Source organism: Symphalangus syndactylus, chromosome 5 (genome assembly GCF_028878055.3).
Source record: "Symphalangus syndactylus isolate Jambi chromosome 5, NHGRI_mSymSyn1-v2.1_pri, whole genome shotgun sequence".
Classification (NCBI taxonomy): domain Eukaryota; kingdom Metazoa; phylum Chordata; class Mammalia; order Primates; family Hylobatidae; genus Symphalangus; species Symphalangus syndactylus.
The window spans coordinates 120,126,391-120,148,907 of record NC_072427.2 but is presented as its reverse complement, the minus strand read 5'-3'; the positions used below and the strand labels follow the sequence as shown (position 1 = coordinate 120,148,907).

At 38.8% G+C, this 22,517-nt stretch overlaps 1 protein-coding gene across 5 annotated transcripts; it reads right to left on the bottom strand.

Moving 5' to 3' along the window:
- Positions 1-261: 261 nt before the first annotated feature.
- ARPP19 (cAMP regulated phosphoprotein 19) lies at positions 262-21,819 on the bottom strand. 5 transcript variants are annotated; one of them, XM_055279182.2, is made up of 5 exons: positions 21,726-21,819; positions 21,434-21,488; positions 16,783-16,839; positions 10,132-10,254; positions 262-5,124 (listed from the first exon to the last, which is right to left on the bottom strand). In XM_055279182.2, exons 2-5 carry the CDS (start codon positions 21,476-21,478, stop codon positions 4,954-4,956), a joined length of 396 nt encoding a protein of 131 aa, XP_055135157.1. In that variant the 5' UTR covers positions 21,479-21,488; positions 21,726-21,819; the 3' UTR covers positions 262-4,953. The 5 variants fall into 5 exon arrangements, with proteins under 5 accessions (XP_055135157.1, XP_063496749.1, XP_055135158.1 ...); XM_063640679.1 differs by having other exon boundaries at positions 21,722-21,748; XM_055279183.2 differs by lacking the exon at positions 16,783-16,839.
- Positions 21,820-22,517: the final 698 nt, after the last annotated feature.

Here is a 22,517-nt window from a genome sequence, read left to right as displayed (position 1 = left end):
AGCTGAGTACCAATGTCTCTAGTCAGCCATGTTGAAGCCCTTCCTCTGTAATGTTTCACAAATAAGATGAAAAAGACTCACAATCTGCAAACATTTAATCCTACCTTAAGTACAAAGCCTTTACAAATGCAAAAAAAAAAATCAAAGATTACAAGTCAATTTCTTTCTGCATACAGTAATAGCTGAAATGTAAAGAGATCAACTTCAGAAAAAATACACTGAAAAACATACCACTTTAATAAGACAAAACTGCAAATTAAATCAATAGAAATTAGGTAGATCCATTTATTTTTTAAATACAAGTATAATTTTGGAAGGGGTATTTGACAAATTCAGCATTAACTGCCAACTCTATAGACATGTTTAACAAAAAACAAAACAAAACAACAAAAACAAGGCATTTACTCTTGGCCCTTTCAGTACAGGCAAAGTGTTCTATTGCATCACAACTGCTAGTGATGCAGTTAACAGATCCAAGGGCATAATATTAAATGTTTTTTTCCAACTGTGATTTAGTTGAAAAATAACATAATACAAACATATATTAATGGCTATCAAGACCACCAGTGATTTGCAGAATACCTAGAGGCCTACCTAATTAGAAGGTTGAAACTTAGTAAAACCGTATTAAAGTCAGTGTTTTTATTCTTAGATTAACAATGACAGGGTGAGATATCTTTGATTCCAATTTTATAAGGTGTGGTGGGGAATTGAGAGTAGATAGATATTGGGGAAGACTGGCAGTGTGTGCTGAGTTAGAGTTGGGAATGTGGCTCAAATTAGTCAATATTGATTAGGATATTGTTTTAGAAAATTTTAAATGTGTCCTAAATTGTGGCATATTGAAAAACGGTATTAAGGAACAGTGATTCATTAGCCCTAAACACAATTTAATGAGTGCCATCGATGGGCTTAAGAAATAAGCAGGGATGGGGGATGGAGAGGCAAAATGAGGTGAAAGAGAAAATGGAAAGTGGAAAATATGCTTGAACATTGGAGAATGTGAAAAGGCCACCAAAGAAACTGCTTTAGTTATCACTCAGAAGTGCTCTTCCCATTGGCTACCTGCTCCTGATCACCCAAACACCAATTTTAGAGCACAGGAGCAGTAATCCCCTTTATCTGCAATTTCACTTTCTGTAGTTTGTTACCCAAGGCAAACTTGGTCCAAAAATATTATGTGGAATATTCCAGAAATAAATAATTCATGTTTTAAATCATAAGCCGGTCGGGCATGGTGGCGCATACCTATAATCCCAGCACTTTGGGAGGCCGAGGCGAGTGGATCACCTGAGATCAGGAGTTCGAGAACAGCCTGGCCAACATGGTGAAACCCCGTCTCTACTAAAAATACAAAAATTGGTTGGGCATGGTGGCGGGCACCTGTAATCCCAGCTACTTGGGAGGCTGAGGCAGGAGAATTGCTTGAACCCAGGAGGCAGAGGTTGCAGTGAGCCAAGATCGCACCACTGCACTCCATCCTGGGCAACAGAGTGAGACTCCATCTCAAAAAAAAAAAAAGAATAAAATAAAATAAATCACAAGCCATCCTGAGTGATGAAATCTCATGATCTGCTCTGTCCTGTCTGGGATGTGAATCACCCCTTTGTCCTGCTTATCCACACTGTATACGACCTGCCCCTTAGTCGCTTAGTAGCCGCCTTGGTTGTCAGACTGAAAAAACATAGTCGATAAAGGGTTCAGTACTATCTGAGGTTTCAGGCATCCACTAGAGGTCTTGGAATGTATCTCTTGCAGATAAGGGAAGACTACTGTATTACATTTCAGCTTCCATAAAACTTTACTAATTTGGATTAAGAACACAAGCCTGATTTAGTAAAAAGTGTCCATAAATATTCAGAGGTATAGTTTTGTTTCATCAAATAAAAAGAGCAACTAATTCCAACTGTTGAAGTAGTAACAAGTAAAGGCTTCCCCAGGCTTTCCTTGATGAACAGTTAAGACATATTTTTAGGTCATCAGCACAAGATTATTGAATAACTTGTATGCTACAAACATGCTGCTTCCACTCATCGAAACAACTCAATAATCCTTATTATTCCAACTTGCTGAGAACCATGTCAGATGTTGTGTTTAAGAATGAAATGTTCCTCAAAGCTGTTCTATCAAATGTAGTAGCTGTTGGACATAAAACAAGTAATTTATTTCAGACTTCAGTTTTCATGAAGTATTTACCGACAACTTCAGTTTATTCCAACATTAATTTATGATAGGACAGTTATTAAAATTAGCCATTTCTGAGACTATAACTTTGAAATCATAAGAAATGGACAATTAAGCTCACTAGTCAAAATCTTGATTCAAGTGATGATCCAATAGCTTACAAATGTCTTCAATAAACTGGGCTTTGAGGCAGAACAAAAAAACAGAAAAATCTAAAACCTCTCTATCCCAAGCACCAATAATGGAGGCTAAGCAATTATACCTACAAATCCTTAACGACAGGTCTCTCCTAATGAAAAATCCTGAGATTTAAGCACTGTGACTTACAGAAGGCAGGTTGGCTTAATGAGGAAATTTACTTTTAATAAAAAGACAATCAGCAATATTTTATTTTGGGCACTTAGCATTTCACAGATCCTCAATACGTTTTGAGGTAGGTCAAATATTAATAGTGTATTTTACAAACAAAACTCAAGCAGTTGTTTTATTACTTGTCCCAAACCACAGGAGTTCTATCATGGTCAGGAGTAACATGGTCTCTCTGATCTTTCAGATTAATCTTTCATGTGTGAATTTAATGGTAATTACTTGCAAATATTCATGAAAAAAACCAAAAGACTAGATATAGAAATTCTACTCTGGGATATTTTAAACTTCTTAAATTGATTCTATAATGAGTATATACTTGCTCTCATTACAAATATATATATAACTGATCTTTACATTACAAATGAGCACAGGAGTGTTGCTTTTCTGCCTTTTGGGGTGAGTAGATCAGGAAGATGATCAGCAAGCTTTCCTCAGAGCACTAGGCAGCCTTTAACTGAAGGTGCTATGTTCGAGGCACCATTGACTATGATTTGGGGTCATAGGAGAGCAGGTATACTGATGGAACCAGGATTCAGAAAAGATGCCTGGATCCAAAAAGGGGAGGCTCTCTGCGAGTCAAAGATGAAGAGAAAGATAGTAACATCTCAAGCTACTGATCCTGAGTATCACGCTACAGCATTACAACTACCTGTGAGAGGAGCTCCTACAAGAGCAGTAAACTTGTCCCAATGAAGTCTGTTAAGTTCTTACTAACTAGATAAGCCACGAGTAAAACTAAATTGGTATTTTACTAAAGTGACATCTATAGAAGCAAACATCTAAACATTTTTAATAGGAGTTTTACCTGTCATGTAAATCACTCTCATTGTCACAAGCCTAATTCAATTAGCTTGTCATAATTCCTAAAATAATTTACCAAAATTCAGCTCATCTTGACATAGGTTCTTGAGCCAGTATTCTGAACTGTTTCATTATAAAGTTCCTTTTATTTAAACAATTGTAGAATATTCGTAATAATAAAGGATCAAGAATAGTTAACTTGAGCCTAGGAGTAAGGTTGCAGTGAGCTATGACTGCACTACTGCACTAGAGCTCAGGTGACAGAGCAAGACCCTAACCTAAAAAAAAGGGAGAGAGAGAGAGGTTAACAACTGAGAAATTAGAAGGAAAACGCCATTATTGTGTTATATAAAAGAGTAAGGATATAGACACCTATGCTTCCATATACAACAAACAGCTCAATACCATTTGCGTCAAAGAACAAAGGGGAAAAAAAGCAGGTGGCAGGGGGCATGGAATGCAGAGTATTGAAGCCTTTTACTCTAGGGTCTCCAAAATTGAGTGTGGAAGTAAAAAGTTTCTACATTTAAAAAGTTTATATAAATTACATGAATTGCAACTTTCATAAAAATCAAAATGAAAGGTTCTGCATAGGACAAAAGATATGCCTAAGCAACATATCGTATTTGCACAAGGCCACTGAATGTCATGGATATTAGTAACAAATGAAAAGCTTAAGTCTATGGCAGATTGAACTAAGATTTCAGTTTGGTATTCTATAAGCCCGAGATTGTAACTACTCTTATTATACAAAAGCTATAATGATTAACAGAGTTTTGTGTAGGAACTCTTGTGCTTCTGGTTGGCACATTATCTACTTTTTAAGTATGTGAAATTAATACAGACATTTGTGAGAGGTTGTGCAAAACTACTGTATTTACAAAAATGGCACAAAAGTGAATTCAACAGTCAATGCACATGCATACTTCATTCACATCTTCAACAACAAAAGGTATTCTAACTCTACAGAACTGAATATTAGCTTCAACGGCAGCTGTTAAGCACTAGAGTCACATAAGTTACACCAGAATGGGCAAATATTGCCCAAGTAAAATTCTACTGTTAAAGCTGAAACAGGTTTAAGGCCATTCAAGTTCAAGCACAGAGATACAAATCTTTCAGAGCCCCATCTAGTTGTGTTTGAAATACGTGACCTTTCTTCTAACTTGTGGTCTTAAACTTCTGTTTTACAAAATCCAAAAGGTAAATACAGAAGAAATCAATACAATAGAGACTATATTAAATAAGAGTAACATACAAAGCTATAATTAAAATGAAGTAATGAAAGCCAAAATATTAAGATTTTAAAACTTGCTTGTTACTTGTTAGAACCAGTACTACACTAGGAGTTAGGTCATATATACAGTTATTTTCAAGTAGTTTACTTAAGTTGCTCTAACATGTCCTCTTCACCAGTGCACTGTTAAGCTAATCAAAAACTCTACACATGTATATTCCACAATAGCAGCACACACTACTGCTACCTGCAAAGCTGTCAGTCTCAAATGACTAGTGAATGAAAGGAAATAAAAAGTAGATAAGTAACATATTAAGGAGAAATAATGGGATTTAGCAGATTCATGCAGTTCAGCCTTTTAATCAGCCAGCCAGCTTGCTAGCAACAAGGGATGGTTTCCGTTGAGGAAGGTCCTGCGGAGTGGGAATGTGGTCACCAGTGACCTCCGTCTTATCCGGAGCTGCAGTAGGAAGCTGCTTGTTCTTCATTTTTGCTTTAGCCATGTTGTAATCCCCAGAATCAAAATATTTTTGCTATAAGTAAAAACAAAAAAAAATTCAGATTAGAGCTTAGCAATTACTGACTTAAGATGTCAATGCAACCCCATACTGTCAGTATAAGGTTGGTCTAAAAAAATTTAAACAGGAATATTAATTAGATGAAACAGTCTCTGTATTGAGTTCCAGCATAAGTCAACAGCTGAGAAGCCCCGCTTCAGACTGGGCACAGTGGCTCATTCTTGAAATCCCAACACTTTGGGAGGCCAAGGCAGGCGAACCACTTGAGGTCAGGCGTTCCAGGCCAGCCTGGCCAATACGGCGAAACCCTGTCTCTACTAAAAAAAAAAAAAAAAAAAATTAGCTGGGTGTGGTGGTGCACACCTGTAACTCCAGCTACTCCAGAGGTTGAGGCATAAGAGTCATGTGAACCTGGGAGGTGGAGGCTGCAGTAAGCCAAGATTGCCCCACTGCACTCCAGCCTGGGCAACAGAGTGAGACTGTCAAAAAAAAAACAAAAAAAAAAACCGGCCTTCAGGCTTTCTTGGGCCATTCTGGTTCTAATAAAGAACCATCAAGACTAATATAATATTGAGCTATTTGGGAAGTCCCAGACTCAGTGAAATAAACACCTTTCATTTACTAATGGAACAACCAGGTTGAAACACTTGCTTAAATTATTTTATAAATAAAACACATAATTTGTCTGGGCATGGTGGCTCATGCCTGTAATCCCAGCACTTTGGGAGGCCGAGTTGGGTGGATCACTTGAGGTCAGAGGTCAGTAGTTTGAAACCAGCCCGGCCAACATGGTGAAACCCCGTCTCTACTAAAAATACAAAAATTAGTTGGTTGTGGTGGCAGGTGCCTATAATTCCAACTACTCAGGAGTCTGAGACACGAGAATCACTTGAACCTGGGGTGTGGAGGTTGCAGAGAGCTGAGACTGTGCCACTGCACTCTAGCCTGGGCGACAGAGCAAGACTCTGTCTCAAAAACAAAAAAACCAACCCCCCCCATAATTATAGTTATTAAAACTATTATTTGTAATTCCTGGTATTCTGTCATTTAGAACAAGTGTTTCTTCAAGAATTTAAATCATACTTATTTGAAATAGAGCAGTTTATCAAAAATTAAGGTAAAAATAAATATTAGAGTAATGAAAGAAATAAACTCACTAGAAATTATTACTTAAAATGCATATCCCTACTCCACACCTCCTCCATTTTTCACAGAGAGACATGAAGTATGACTACTGCTTTTTTTAGTTGCTCTTTACCACTAACATGCAAATTGTGATGAGAGCTAAATATCAACCTTAATACAACTAATCTACTTGACTTCCAGAGTGAAAACATAAATTTGCCTGGGTTCTAACTTACACCTATCACGCTGAGCCCACCTTTACTGAGTGCCTGCTATATGTGAGGCACTATGTGAGAGCTGGAGTCAGATACAAAGATGGGGCAATAGTCAAGTAAATCAACAGTTACAATACTGCCTTAAGTACACACAGTGCTACATGGTGCTCAAAGAAGGGGACTCTAATCTCAGTCTTAGGTTGGCGAAGGAAATAATCCAGGTATGAAACAAGGGCTTCGACAAAGGGTGAAGGGGAAGAAAACAGATAATATTTATGGACTCTTCCGCTAATATCTTCAGGGATACTTCATGTGATAAAACAAAATAGCTGGGAACTCGCAGCTTAGTATAAGACTATTGAGTGGCCTGAGGAAAAAGTCTCATTGGCTGCTTTCCTCCACCATTCTTTGATAAGCCAGACCTGGCCTATGGTCCAAAGGCCTAAAGATAGAAACTGCTTTAATGTATTACTGTATATGTACCATACAGAACAGTAACAAGGAACCCTGGACCAGGCCGATCTAAAGCTTTCTGCAGCTTCACTTCTGTATGTTTTAAAATGAGCAGACAGAAAAACCTCAGAATTTTGATGCACTGTATTATATTAAGCTACTTCTGAATTTTGTGGCCTCTAGAGGAGAACAAAGCAGCCTGCCAAATTTCTTATTTTGTCAAAAGCACATACTGAGAAATTTAACACACATGTAAATTTTAGATGTAGATTTTCCCCCAATGTAATAAACCCAGTTTCTAATGTAAGTAATTTTATAGTAAGCAAAAGTTCATCACAAGGGGGTCTCATTTAACTGTAGATTAGGCTACTCTGCTTGGGGGAAAGGAATTAAATTTAGTGTGACTAGAGATAAAACTAAAATCAACGCTTGACAATTAGAATTGCCCTAAAAAGGAAAAGGTTACTGCAAAAGGCAGAGATTCAGCAAAGACAATAATACAACAAAGATGTCAGAGAAAGAAGCTAATGCTTTAAGATAGAGAAGTGAACTAATGTTTCTCAAATTGGGATCCACAGATAACAATGATGATGATATTAGCTGTCTTTAACAATCTCTAAATTTCATGAGTTTATAATGAAAACATTTAAAAATTAATTAGGACCTAGATGACAATCTTATAAAAGCCTCCTCTTACCCAAATTTATGGGCCATACTTACGTCAGCATTTACAACTACACTGACACTAAGTGATCACCTAAAGTGATCATGTTCAACTTTAAAGCCACGTTTCTTACAACTGGATTCCCTGTTTTCTTGGGACTTCACAACCCCTACAAATATGAAAAAACAAAACAAAAAGCAAAAAGAAATAAAAAATGTAAAAACAGGCCACACAGCTTCTTGATATCCCTCCCAGCTCTGATAATCTATGTAGTCATGCGTACATGGTCATATTGTTAAAAGCCTAATAATAACATTAACCTCATAATAACATTAATGAGTACAACACAGGAAGAGACCTATTATAATAATCATAATATCTAATCAAACCTTCTCAAATTAAGAAGCTACTTAAAGATGCTAACGTAACTTGTCAAGTTTGCTAACTAGTGAGAGAGGAAAATTAAAACCCAGAACCTGTGATCGAGTTTAAAAAAAATCAAAACTTCATATAAAAGAACTTATTCACTGACATTCTGTTATAATACAGAGTCATTAAAGAGCTCACTTCTCAAATTCTACTTATTTCTTGATTCAGTGGCATTTTCTTCATTCTCAACTATTTATATCTACAACACCAATTCCAAGATACAATGTATATGAAATCTGACTTGAAGATACTTAAAAATAAATAGTTCAAGCTAGAGAAAAATTACAATGACAATTGCCCCAATATTGGAAGAAAGCCTATTAGCCAAGGTGATGCTGGAGATTAGCAAAGAAAACATTTCCTAAACAATAATCAAATCAAAATAATTTAATAGCCAAAGATTAAATAATTTATCTCATAACTAAAAACGCAGTTGTCATTCTACTTCTTCTATTTATCCCCTATATTATGATCTTTTTTTTTTTGAGACGGAGTCTCACTCTGATCTTTATGTTCTAAAATAACCACATAATACTATTTTATTGACTTACTTCAATTTATTTAATCATTTCTCTGCTGTTGAATAGTGGTGCTGCTACTAATTATAGTTATAAGCTATAAGGAGGATCTTCCAACTTGGAAGACTTTTTCCTTGTACTGAATTATACCCTTAGATTAATTAATAAGAGATTATTGATTTGAAGAACATTTTTATTAACCTTAATCCATACCCCGTTCCGAAACGATTAATAATTTTTAATGTTTAAACACAACAAAGAGCATATTAGTTTCATTCAACTTCAACCTTAGCAACAGGTATTATTTTAAACATTTTTGCAATTTAGTTATATAAATACTATGATGTAATTTGCATTTCATTGATTTCTATAATATATAAACATTTTTCTGTTTATTTCCTGTTAAAATCCTTTATCCAGGAGCACCTTAAGTGTTTTTCTTGTATACTTAAAAGTTCCCTTTCGTATATTTAGAAGTTTCTGTATGTATTTTAGATATTAACTATCATTTTTGTAATAACTTCCCTACTTGATTATATATTTCATGGTACAGGAGTTTTACATCTTCATAAATTTGGTGTAATTATTCCTTGTCATCCTACTATGTCACAGCTGTGAATGTTATTCTTTCATGTAAGATTAAAAATACCATTCTATTTTTTGCCACTTTAAAACAATCCATATGTAAGTAGAGCTAATACACGCACATACATGTGTTTTAAGCAAGCAGCCGATATCAGTATATGAATGTATTTAAGGAGAAACATGATTTAGCATCTCATTCAACAAGTCTCTTCCATAAGTAATATTTCATCCTTCCCTGTATAGTAAATAATTTGAATATGCTTAAGCTGAAGATGGAACTCTCTAATTTTTTATGGCAAAGGAAGGGTCACAGGACAATACTTAGGGAACAAACAGGCCAGCATTATCTCAATCTCATTATTGAGAAATAATGGTATCTACCTCACAAAACATGGCAAGAATTTGAAAATAATATCTTTAGTAATTTGAACTATGAAAATGAAAATGTTTAAATTGTATTAGAGTAAATCTGACTGTGAAACATATTACATAAAGGAGACAGCTGTGCTTTTATAAGTGATCATTTCATCCAAATAAGTATTTTAAGCTTTTGAATGTTGTGTGGGAATCATCTGCAAAAAATATGGAAGTTTCAAAATATGGGCAGAAGGATAAACACCAGCTTCTGGATAGTGGTTGCTTTTGGAGAGATAAGGGAAAGGGCTCATATTTACATATAGCGTGAGTTTCAACAGTATCTACAACATTTTTTTTTCTTAAGAAAGATAAAACTGAAACGAACATGGCAAAATATAAACATTAAATCTGGGAAGGGGTATATGGGTTCTGTTATATCTGCACTATTTCTACATGCTTTAAATAGTTTATTATTAAAAATGCTAAAGAGTTGTAGATTCTCATAATGCTTATTTATAAACTGCAAAATATTGGAAAAACCCATTACAGATACATATACACATATGTACATACCCGATAAAGTACAACGCTATACGCACAGATATTCATTTCACAATCTGTCAGCATACTGAGCTTGTAGGGATTAAGTATTTGGAAATTACCCATGAGAACTTACCCCTTTCTGCAACCGTTTCCTTAAGAAATCTGAACCTCCAGGCTTTTGTCCCAGATGAGGATATCTTGCTTTTAATTTTGCTTCTTCTGCTTTCTCTGGACTAGTCACTTTATCTTCCATTTCCTAAAATAATTTCAAATAAATTACTTCTCTATTACAACTCAGTTATTTAAAATAATTCACCTTTAAAAATCTGGATTCTGAATTCTAGTTGTTAAATGCCAAGTACCACAGCATCTGACTAAGAAATCAAACCCAGAAGCCTTTAAAACATCTCTATCTTGTTTTTCAAAAGATCCATGTGATAGCTCTATTATAGCTGTGATGCATGTGTAACACCCCACACACTGGATAAAAATATCAAGATAGCTCAGCTCTGAAGTCTTGCTTGCCATTACTTTTCCAGTCATGTATAATACATTTATAGTTAGTCACCTTCTATGGAACTCTTCAGTTCTTTGCCTATATTTAGAGAATCATCCTAATACTGTTAAAACATACAGGATTTTTTTTCTATTTATCTAAAATTATGTATGATTTGAAGTTACTTAGATTCTTTACTAGAAATTAACAGCAGCCTACTTACCAGTACATTTTTCTTGAATAAATACAGATGATCCTGATGTTTCTTTTTATAATACATTTTTAATATTTTTATTATTTTAAATAATAGAGATGGGGTCTTGCTATATTGCCTAGGCTGGTCTTGAACTTCTGGGCTCAAACAATCCTGCCTCGACCTCCCAAAGTCATAGGATTACAGGCATGACCCACCATGCCCGGCCCATCCTGATATTTTTAAAGAAGAGAAACATCATTTTTGTCAATCCTCACATCTATGTATATCATTGCCTAACTCTCCCCCATGTTTAAAATGACAAACTCTGTTCATGTCAAACATCCTATTTTTTATCAAAAACCTGTTTCCTGATAGAACTATCAATTCTTCTGTCTATTCACTTTGAACAACAGTCTTGATTTAGTCTGCTTTCTTTCAAAGCACTATATTTTATAGGGAAGGAGTGTTTATTACTTCATGGCAAGTACTGCAGAAGAATGAATCAAGAAAAACAGGCGGCCGGGCGCGGTGGGCTCACGCCTGTAATCCCAGCACTTCGGGAGGCCGAGGTGGGCAGATCACGAGGTCAGGAGATCGAGACCACGGTGAAACCCCGTCTCTACTAAAAAAAATACAAAAAATTAGCCGGGCGTAGTGGCGGGCGCCTGTAGTCCCAGCTACTCGGAGAGGCTGAGGCAGGAGAATGGCGTGAACCTGGGAGGCGGAGCTTGCAGTGAGCTGAGATTGCGCCACTGCACTCCAGCCTGGGCGAAAGAGTGAGATTCCGTCTCAAAAAAAAAAAAAAAAGAAAAACAGGCTGGGCACGGTGGCTCACTCCTGTAATCCCAACAGTTTGGGAGCTGTGGGCGGATTGCTTGAAGCCAGTAGTTCGAGACCAGCCTGGGCAATATGGACGAAACCCAATCTTTGTAAAAAAGTTTAAAAATTAGCCGGGCATGATGGTACGTGTCTGTGGTCCCAGCTACTCAAAAGGCCGAGGCAAAATGACTGCTTAAGCCCAGGAGGTTGAGGCTGCAGTGAGTCATGATCACACCACTGCACTCTAGCCTGGGTGACAGCGAGACCTTATCTCAAAACAAAACAGAAAAAAAAAAAAAAAAAGAGAAAGAGAAAAAGCTGTCCTGAGATAGATAAACCGGGCAGCTGGCAAGGGACATTTTCTAAGTAATGGACTCATTTCTGCACATTAAATCAGCAAAATCACATACCTCTGCCTATCTTGAGCCTTCCAGGTTACTTAGGAATAGTCAAAGCAGGAATGTTAAATCCATAAATGTCAAACCTATGTTCTTATATAGCAAGCAAACCATTTATCTATCTAAGCACTGAAAGAAAAAAAACTTCATTCAGCCCGTACAACGCAAGCCTATTTCCTCAGCTAGCACTCAAGAATCACCCTAGCCATCTAGCCATATGTTCAAACACTGGACATAAAAGTGACTGCCTGCTCTACTAAGAATTGATGGGGCAGTCTCCAATATGATTATGCCTTCTCTAGAATTTTGTCAAGGGTGATTTTAGTTATGTGATTTTTTTCCCTTACTAACATTAGAACCTAACCCCATATAAGATATGACTACACCATATTCATCACAAAAGCCAGAGAAATAAACATAAATGTAGGATTACCAAGTTTAACGTAGAAAGGCGGGCTGAGTCACTGCACAGCTTCGCTGTGGCTCAGCCCTCACTGCAGATATCTACTGCAGCCCAAGGGTGTTCTCAGTGCTGCAGTTTAGAAGTGGATGTGGGAGGAGAGGCCTACTCTTGGGTTTCCCTGCACAGCTGGCTTCAAATCATATTGGCTGAAAAGGATCCCAAGCTAATTGTCACCCTTTAGTCCCTGCACCTTCAAATTAAGGGTGTTACTGGAGTCTTACATTTCCAATACAAATTCAACTTTCTTGAGCCTAGGAAGTGAGAGCTCTCCACCTTTGAAATAGTTCTCCAAGTCTAATAGTTCTCTGAATTCCTTAAAAAATTTTAAAGGAAAATTGTATGTAGGTAGCAACTTACTTGAGTTTCCAGTGTTTCTGCAGGTTTCCTCCATTTGATATATAAAGGAAAATTACCTTGTACACAATCCCAGCATTCCCTTATTTTCTGGTCTCGAACTCCTGACCCCAGGTGATCTGCCCGCCTTGGCCTCCCAAAGTGCTGGATCACAGGCATAAGCCACTGGGCCCAGCCGCATTCCCTTGTTTTCTTAATAAGGAATACACTGATATATCATATTAAGCATGCTTAATTAAATTAAAAAATGTTTTCGGCAAAACAGCATTTATATTTAGAATGAATTTATAACATGTCTTAGAAAAAAACAAGCCAATTCTTGAACTTTCTTGCCAAATACAAAGCACAACTGAAAGCCCCTGCTAGCTGCAACTTCCTAACTGGATTCAGAATTTCAGTCGGATTTAACACCAAAAGGGGAAAAAGATGATCTCATCTAGATTTTTAAATGTGGTAAACACCATTAAGACTTCCACAATACTTTTCATGAATCCTACAGAAACATTCTACAGAGGCAGGCAGTTCTAGGACCTTAATGATAAGTTAGTTCAAGTGCTTGGACATGCATTAATATTCTGACAGTTACTGAGTTCCTATTAGGTTCTGTCGATGGCATCTATGCCAGATTAAAAGGCATGAGAGAAAGAATCCATTCTGCTCCTGGTGATGCCACCACCAATAGCAGACAGCAGTCGCCCCTGTGAGCTCCTACAGAGGGACATATAGCAGATAGACAGGGGCTCTAGTAGCAGCTACATGACAAGGGGGGCAGACGATGGTGGACTCTGAACAGTACTCATCCTTGCAGGGTCAAAGGCTTTCTGTAATCCTTACCTCTGGAAACACCATTTTCCTCCCTTTTGTTCCTCTATTCCTTCTAATAATTTGCAACCTTATTCCCTAAAAATCATATTCCTTCCTTTTTAAAATATGCAAAGTGGTTTCTGCTCCTGTCCCCCAACAGGACACTGATAAAAGCAGGTAAAATAAGCGATTTATCCATACAGTCATGTTCAAAAATGCAAAATAGAACACAATTTGATGTGACTCCATGTTTCTGGACCTCAAGGGAATTCCTAAACATTTACTTAAGCTAGAATGAAAACAAAGGGGAGATAAGCAAACAGTTATTTATTTTTTCCAAAAAGAATCACAGAAAGATTAAATCATAAACTAGTCAAACTTTGGGTTAAATAGGTTAGGATGTAAGGGATAAAGGACAGGAATGATTATTACTAAACAAAGAAAATTGGTATATATACATACACATATACTGATACCAAGTCAATATTGTAATTTTGGTATCTTTGTCATGTAGAGTTAAAAAAGAAAAAAAATACTATATAACAGTACCATATTTTTAGTTTAAGTGTTCTATGGTCCTGTATAATTTAGAAAAGGGTTTATAATCTTAATTTTTACATCTTGTTTAGTTAAGAATGAGTGAAAAATTTCAAGGGGAACCAATTAAATAGCAGAAATAAAAAGGAGTGTTGGGAAGAGCAAGAAAGGAAGAAAAATACAAAAAATTTTAAATACCAAAAAGAAGCCAAAGGTAAGGAGAAACAAATCCCAATATGTTAATAACCACAATAACCATACTGAAGCAATAGACTGTCCATTTAAATCCAGTAGCTGAATTAAAGAAAAAAAAATCTAGCCACTTGTGAGAGTACACATTTAAAAAAATCTAAAAACAAGGACATAGGTTGAAAGTAAAAAGACTGAGGGTGGGTGGTGATGGTAACATACCAGGCAAATCCTTACCAAAACAGAGCTAGTGCAGTGTACCTACCTTTTTTTTTTTTTAATATATTAAGATACATGGTCTTCCTGTGTTGCCCAGGCTGGTCTAGAACTCCTGGCCTCACGCAATCCTCCTGCCTTGGCCTCCCAAAGTGCTGGGACTGCAGGCGTGAGCCACTGTGCTGGACTGTGCCACTAATAAAATGGCATGAAAATATATAAAGCAAAAATTGACAGAACTATAGGGAGTAACTGACAAGTCCACTACTATGGAATTCAACACACCTTCCTCAATAATTGATAGCTGTAAAAGATAAAGCAGTTAAGATACTTGATTTTATTTTTACATCTAACAATTAGGGAATGCATATTCTTCCACAAGCACAAATGGAAAAATTGACTAATACTAGGCTATAAAGCAAATCTTAACTATTTTCTTCCAGACCACCATCTATGACTGCAATTCATTAAAGTCAGTAACAACAAAAAAATTATAAATCTCTAATATATAGAAATCAAAAACATACTTCTAAATAATTGCTGGTTAAAAAAGAAAGCACGAGTATTTAAAAAAATAGGAGTTCTAGACCTACCTGGGCAACACAGTAAGACCTTGGCCTTTACAAAAAAATTTAAAAATCAGGTAGGTGTCGTGGTAGATGCTTATACCTATAGTCCTGGCTGCTTGGGAGGCTGAGGTGGGAGGGTCACTTAGGCCTATGCTGGGAGACAGAGACCCTGTTTCTTTAAAAACAAACAAACAAAACCCTACACATACCAAAACTTGTCGGATATAGCAAGTATCTCTCAAGGGCTTATATCAGAGAAGAAAGCTAAATCTCAATGAGCGATGCATCCAATTTAAGAAATTAGACAAAGAAAGGAGCCCAAAGAAAATGGAGAAATAAAAAGCAGAAATTAATGAAAAAGATACAATAGAAAGGGCCAACAAAGGGGGTGGGGATGGCAAGCTTAAGAAGTTTTTTTTTGTTTTTTTTTTTTTTTTTTTTTTTTTTGAGACAGAGTCTTCACTCTGTCGCCCAGGCTGGAGTGTGGTGTCACGATCTCGGCTCACTGCAACCTCCAACCCTCCCCACGCCGGGTTCAAGTGATTCTCCTGCCTCAGCTTCCCGAGTAGCTGAGATTACAGGTGCCCATCACCGCGCCTGGCTAATTTTTGTATTTTTAGTACAGATGGGGTTTCACCATCTTGCCCACGCTGGTCTTGAACTCCTGACCTCGTGATCCATCTGCCTCTGCCTCCCAAAGTGCTGGGATTAAAGGTGTGAGCCACCGTGAAGAAGTATTTTTTATGATTCAAATCTGGTTTTGAAGTTGTATTCTCCAAGAAGCCTTTGTGTTACACAGCAATTTTACTACATTTTAAAAATTGATACTGTAATGTAAGTGGATTTACTTAGGTAAGTAGCTTCTAAATTGATAATGGGGTCCGGAGAGGGCAGAATTCTGAACTTTTGGCTATTGGCTACAAGTTGGGAAAGGAAACCCAGGATATGGTAACACAGATACATGTTTACACACAGATACACGTATACAATGTATCCAAAAAACAAAAACAAAAACCTTAAGAACAGTATTTTTAATAATAGTTATTGTCTTGGCATGTGCATTTTTGTGACTTGTACAACTGAAATACATCAGAAATCCTTTGTGTGAATAGGTGGGGTGTAAGTTATAAATACATACACGTAAAAAGGACATTCAAATAACTAAGGATTATTTTGTAGTCTATTATACACTAAGCACAATTATGTCTCAATGACTGATAGTACTTTTCAGTCTCTGGCAGAGGAGAGTTGTACAGCAACATCAGCAATAAAAATCTGACCACTCTAAGCAAATTCTCCTCTATCTGCTCAGCAATATGTTCACCGAAGCACTGATTGATGAATAACTAGAAAGGATTAATGAAAGCCAACAAATTATTTGGGATACTGCCAGGAAGGTACCAATACTGTATCAAGCTCTATGGAAAATTACTGTTGTCATTCTGTTAAGTCCTTGATTGCCTAGTGCCTAGCATTTAATGAATGTTCAATAAAAGTTCATTCATCTGAATGAAAAAATACAATGTACTTGTTTCCATAAAGCTATAAAGCTAAGAAACTTTCTCCACACTTGAGGATTTCACCATCAGCTCATCTTTAATATTTTATGTTATAGTAAACACAGCTTCAGGATTAGAAGTATTAAAGTCTTGCACAAACAAAAGAAGCAACCCTAACAAACTTTTGTATAGCAAACTGCTAAAACGGCTAAGAGAAACATTTAAAAACTTTTCTGAGGTTTACCTCTAGGCTGTTAGGAATCGATGGTTGCAGAGACCAAGGGAGCATGTTGTGTTCACTCTGAATAGAAACAGAAAACACGCATGAGGCGGTGGCTCACACCTGCAGTCCCAGCTACTCGGAGGCTGAGGTGGGAGGCTCGGTGAGCCCAGGAGTTCAAGGCTGCAATATGCTATCACTGTGCCACTGCACCCCAGCCTGGGCGACAGAGCAAGACCCTGTCTCAAACATAACAAAAACATTCTTGAGCCTTTATGTAACCAAAAGTAGTGTCAAAAGAGCCCCTGGAAATACCAATATGAACTCCTATTTTTAAAATACTGGAAGCATGGGAAAACAATTTATATCTCTTTATGGTTGATATATTAAAATAATTTAGATAAAGGTTCTTTTCCTCTTCTACCACTCATAAAGGCACCAACCTGTATCTTTTACCTGACAAATAATTTCATTGACAGCTTTACTGCAGGTATCCTTTCCAAGACATATTAGTTTGGTGAGTCTTATAACCTCTAGAAAACTTGCTATTGAGATCTTAAAAAAAAAAATTAAGGCCACAACACAAACGAAAAAATATATACACACATCCCTGTAGTTTCGTTCAAGAGTTCTTAAGTGGGTCTAAGCTAAGGTTTTCATCTTACCATGGTCTATTCTTCTCTGTGGTACTAGCATTGTCATTTGTTTTGAAATAGTACTTTGGCAAAGGTTTTAACAGAAAAGCTCTGAGGAAAATCCATTCAACCATTTTGTAAATAATGTCAAGCACAATGTTGAGTGCTGTGAGAGAACAGATATATAAACCGGGGTCCCTGAGCATAAGCTGCTCACAGTGCAATTAAAATTACCATCTTTTTTTTTTTGTTTTTGAGACACAGTCTGCCTCGGTCACCCAGTGGCGCCATCAAAGCTCACTGTGGTTTCGACCTCCTGGAGGTCAAGTGATCCTCCCCTCAGCCTCTGGAGTAGGTGGGACTACAGGTGTAGATTTATTATTATATTTTAGAGACGGGGTTTTGCTATGTTGCCCAGGCTGGTCTCAAACTCCTGGCCTCGAGCAATCTTCCCACCTTGGCCTCCCAAAGTGCTGGGATTATAGGCATGAGCCACTTTGCAGGGCCAGAATTATCTGTTTTAAGTTCCCACTTGCCTCTTCTCCCCTCCAGGACTAGTACACATGCCTTGGCTTACTGTTGATAGATTCATGAGATCTGTGCTCAAAACTTTTAAATGTTTTGCTTTCACTTCAGTGGTTGTCTCAAAGGCAAATATAAGCATATTCTGGGGAATCTGAATCACCACGTTGCATCTAAGTAGTGCTACGTGGATTCTGCATCTGAGCTTTCTTTGACAAAGACTCAGCAAGTTACTCCAACTGTCCAAGAAAATGAGAAAAGAATGGAGCTGAACTTAAAATGTGATTGTATCTATGACTCTGGAAACTTAGTGACCTCATAGTTTACTCTTAAAAGGGGAACTGAGCCACCACGTGGCCTAGGGGAGTGTTTACTTGACAAACTCAAAAACTCCCTCAACTTTTAACAATTGCTGCCATATTCCAAATACATTGGAAATTTAGTTTCAGCAAAATACCAAGCACACAATCAAAAATTTAGACTGGCTTTGTTTGTATTTAATCTGTTTTAGTTTAAATTTTATTTTATTTTTTTGAGACGCAGTCTCACTGTGTTGCCTAGGCTGGAGTGCGGTGGCACGATCTCGGCTAACTGCAACCTCTGCCTCCCAGGTTCAAGCGATTCTCCTGCCTCAGCCTCCTGAGTAGCTGGGAACTACAGGTGCGTGCCACCACACCCGGATAATTTTTGTATTTTTTAGTAGAGACGGGGTTTCCCCATATTGGCCAGGCTGCTATCGAACTCCTGACCTCGCGATCCGCCAGCCTCGGCCTCCCAAAGCACTGGGATTACAGGTGTAAGCCACCATGCCCGGCCAAATTTTATTTTATTTATTTTTTGACACAGAATCTTGTTCTGTTGCCCAGGCTGGAGTACAGTGGTATGATCTCAGCTCACTGCAACCTCTGCCTCCTGGGTTCAAGCAATTCTTATGCCTCAGTCTCCCGAGTAGCTGGGATTATAGGTGTGGGCCACCATGCCTGGCTAGTTTTTGTACTTTTAGTAAAGACAGGGTTTCACCGTGTTGGCCAGGCTGGTCTTCAAGTCCTGGCCTCAAGTGATCCACTCGCTGTGACCTCTCAAAGTGCTGGGATTACAGCTGTGAGCCACAGCACAGGCCTTTCAAATTTTTTAAAAATATTTTTAAAGTAGCTCACTATAGCCTTGAACTCCTGGTCTCAAGTGATCCTCCCATCTCAGCCTCCCCAGTAGCTGGGACTACAGGCCTACAGGCATGCTACCACACCTGGCTAATTTTTATTTTTACTTTTATTTTTTGTAGAGACAGAATCTTACTATGTTGACCAGGCTGGTCTCAAACTCCTGGCCTCAAGCAATCCTCCTGCCTCAGCCTCCCAAAGTGCCAGAATTATAGGCAAGAGCCACCACGCCTGGCTGTTTTAGTCTTAGAGTGGTATACTAAAGTTAAGAGATAAGAGTTTATACTTATTTTTTATGCTTGTACATATTTAATTGTATCCTAACACAAGATAGGAATCTATCTGGTTTTCTTCTCTTACCAAGGGTGCACACACCACTCAAGATAGAGAAAGTGACTTAGCTTTTACTCCATGCAAGGCCCAGCTATCTACCTTAATTCTTTAGAGGCAACAGGCAACCTACCAGTAACTATAAAGGTATTTTTAGCTGAATACTTTGGCTTTAAGTGGAAGGTCAATTGGGTACACAGACAATAACTCAATTTTTTAGGTCATCGAACTGATCTTCCAAATAGAGGAAACAGGTGATTTGGCCCACAGGAACACACAAGTGACTGTGCACATTTTCTTCATGGTTAGGGACACTATCCATGCCACAGGCACTTAGCATTTACAGCCAATTCTCAATTTAAGAAGGAACATTATATTCCTAACACACTTTGGTTGATTTTAATGACAGCGGCTAAAACCAAAGCACCTTAAATAAATGTTTAATGTAGACAATCAATAAGAGAAAACGTTCAAGCTACCCTTAGTATTGTTAAAAGATACATTAGGCTTTTCCAAGTAAAAGTATTTACACTCCAGAAATCAACAAACTGCGTACTTTGGCAACATACTAACAGAACTTATCAAAGAAAATTACATTGCACACTACTGCGCACCAGAAGTTAATGCTAAATTTGATGTCAGTGTTTAAGGCAAAACACCACAGACAGGGACTTGTTATTTTTGGGGGTTCCTAAATTTCAAGCAATAATGAACACGATAAGCATTTTACAATAAGCAGGTGATAATAATACTGTTAAGATTGCAATCTTTAATATTTGTATTTTTTGCCCCCGAAATCCATTTTTTGGTAATGTGTAAATATATCTATTTTCACTGGATATTCTCAAATGTGGTAACTTGGACTTTTATCTATGCTGTATGTTATTTTCTTGTTTTTCAATTACTTTAACATCCTAACAGAAGCACCCAACTCAAGAAAAGTTAACACGGTTTTAAGAACATATGGAATGGGCTTAGAACACTAATCCAATTCCCAACCTAATTAGGACATAAGTGCAACATTAAGCAGAAACCCGCACGAAGGTCAAGCAGTAGACCAAAATTGTATTTAACGGCAACACAACCTGATTTGTAAGAAAAATTGTTGATAAACAATTTAGGAAACAAGATACCTCAGCCCTTTCTCACTTCTCGACCAGTCACACCTACCTAGGAGGGCAGGGCGGTGGAAATAATTAACAATGGCAGAGACAAACACCAGCCTAGATAAATAGAAAGCCTTGACATTCATAATTTGAACCACAATGACACTCCTGGCCTATTCCCCTACATCAGGAAGACAGAAGGGCGTTTACAAAATATTCCTGTTTCCAATAAAACCCTGATTAATTTCGTGAGTAAAATTTTAAAACTCCACCCTTTCGATTTTTAGTCGAGTACCATATTTGAGTCCCATTGACTGAAACCTTTTTGAGCACAGACTGCGCTGCACACTACACCCGACTCACCTCCTCTAGGCCTCACCCCGCCGTGGGAGGCAAGCACCAGTATTCGGCCTTTACAGGTGAAGACACTGAAGGCCGGACTTTACTCACTGATCATGGTTACAAGGGTCGGCCCTGAAATGCCGATCCTGGCCCACATCGCAGCCCGCACACAAGTCACTGCCTTTGGAGTGAACCGCACGCTTACAATACAAGTAGTTGGAGAGTTCTTCAAAGGAAAAAATAAAACTTCCTAACCAAAGTGAGGCTCACAGAAAAACTTAGGCTCTACGCCCAAAGCCTGCGTCCTGGGCTCTCGCGTAAATGTAAGTGACTGAGGAACACCACGACCCACGGAGGTATTACAAAAGGCACGACTCGGAGTAAACGCAGCGCACGCTGGAACTCCCAATTCGTCGGCGCCCCAGCCAGCGACGGCGGGAAGCCAAAGGTGGGGCGCAGGAGCCTCGGCCTCATGCGCCTCGGTCCCGCATCTCGGGCGCGCCCCTCCGCCTGGCGGGAGCAGGCCGCCTGCCAGACCCGGCCTCGGGCAGGGCCCAGCACTCAAGCCCCGCGCACTCACCTTCTGCTCCTCCGCGGAGGCTGCCTCGGGGACTTCCGCAGACATAGTGCTCCCTCTGCAGACGAGACGCCGGGAAAAGATGCGATTAGCGGGTGGCCAAGGCCACCCGGCCGCCGCCGCCGCCTTAGGCCCGCCCGCCGCCCGGCTCAGCTCTCCCAGGGTCCGCCGGGCCGCCTCCGCCCGCGAAAATGGCCGCCGCCTTATGTCGACACGGAGCCGCGAAACGCTCCGCTGGCCGAGGCCCTCGCACGCTGGAGCCCGCCTGCCCCTCCCGCACCGCGCCCCTACCTACTTGACCCCGCTTCTCCCGCTCGTGTCGTCCAAACACTTCCTTTTTTCCTTCAAAGGTCGCCGCTCCCGCCTCACCTCACATCCGTTTGTGGCTGCCGAATGCTTCCTGGGAATTGTAGTTTCTAAGTGGAACCGCCTCTCCCCGCCTTTTCCTGTCCATTCTGGTCCCCTCGTTCTAGGAGCTTTATTTTACTCTTTCCACTTACCCATCCTCGCCTAGTTCTGTTCTCCTCGCTCTCCGCTCTGTGGCCACACAGGCTGTCTTTTGGGCACGCCAAAGCTCTCCACGCTGCCACGCCTTCACATCTCCAGTCCTACGTTTCTGCCTCAACCTTTCCTTCCTAAACCTCTACACTAGGCCAGAGCCACCTCTTAAAGGCTGTCAGAGCCCTGTACAGTTCCTCAACAACACGAACTGTATCATTAGACAATTGTCGTGACTTTAGGTCACCTTTCCTTCTCAGATAAGCCGCACCAGGCCAGGGATCTCGTCTGTAATTACTTATATTTTACTTTGAGGGTCCAGCACTTCCTAGATATCTAACGAAGGAATTCAGATTCATTTGTCCACTCCCAGGGGGTCCACTCCCCCAAGCTTACCGAAACTGCTAGCATTGAGCTCCCCCAGTGACCCTTGTATTTGCCAAGTCCTGCGGCTTATTGAATCCTCATTCTACTTGATATCTGAATACTTACTGGCAGTGTTTGTTGGTTCCAACAAAGTGTTCCTCAGAAACTTGGAAATAAGATTGCCTTCTAAGAGTTAAACTAGTAAAAAGCCACAGAAAATGAA

Excerpts from the sequence above, each read along its gene's own strand:
- ARPP19 (XM_055279182.2), bottom strand. The coding sequence starts at position 21,478 with ATGTCTGCGGAAGTCCCCGAGGCAGCCTCCGCGGAGGAGCAGAAG. Across the intron at positions 10,255-16,782 it reads CGATTCCTAACAGCCTAGAG|GAAATGGAAGATAAAGTGAC; the intron begins GTAAACCTCAGA and ends AAATTATTTTAG. Across the intron at positions 5,125-10,131 it reads GGAAACGGTTGCAGAAAGGG|CAAAAATATTTTGATTCTGG; the intron begins GTAAGTTCTCAT and ends TTTTACTTATAG.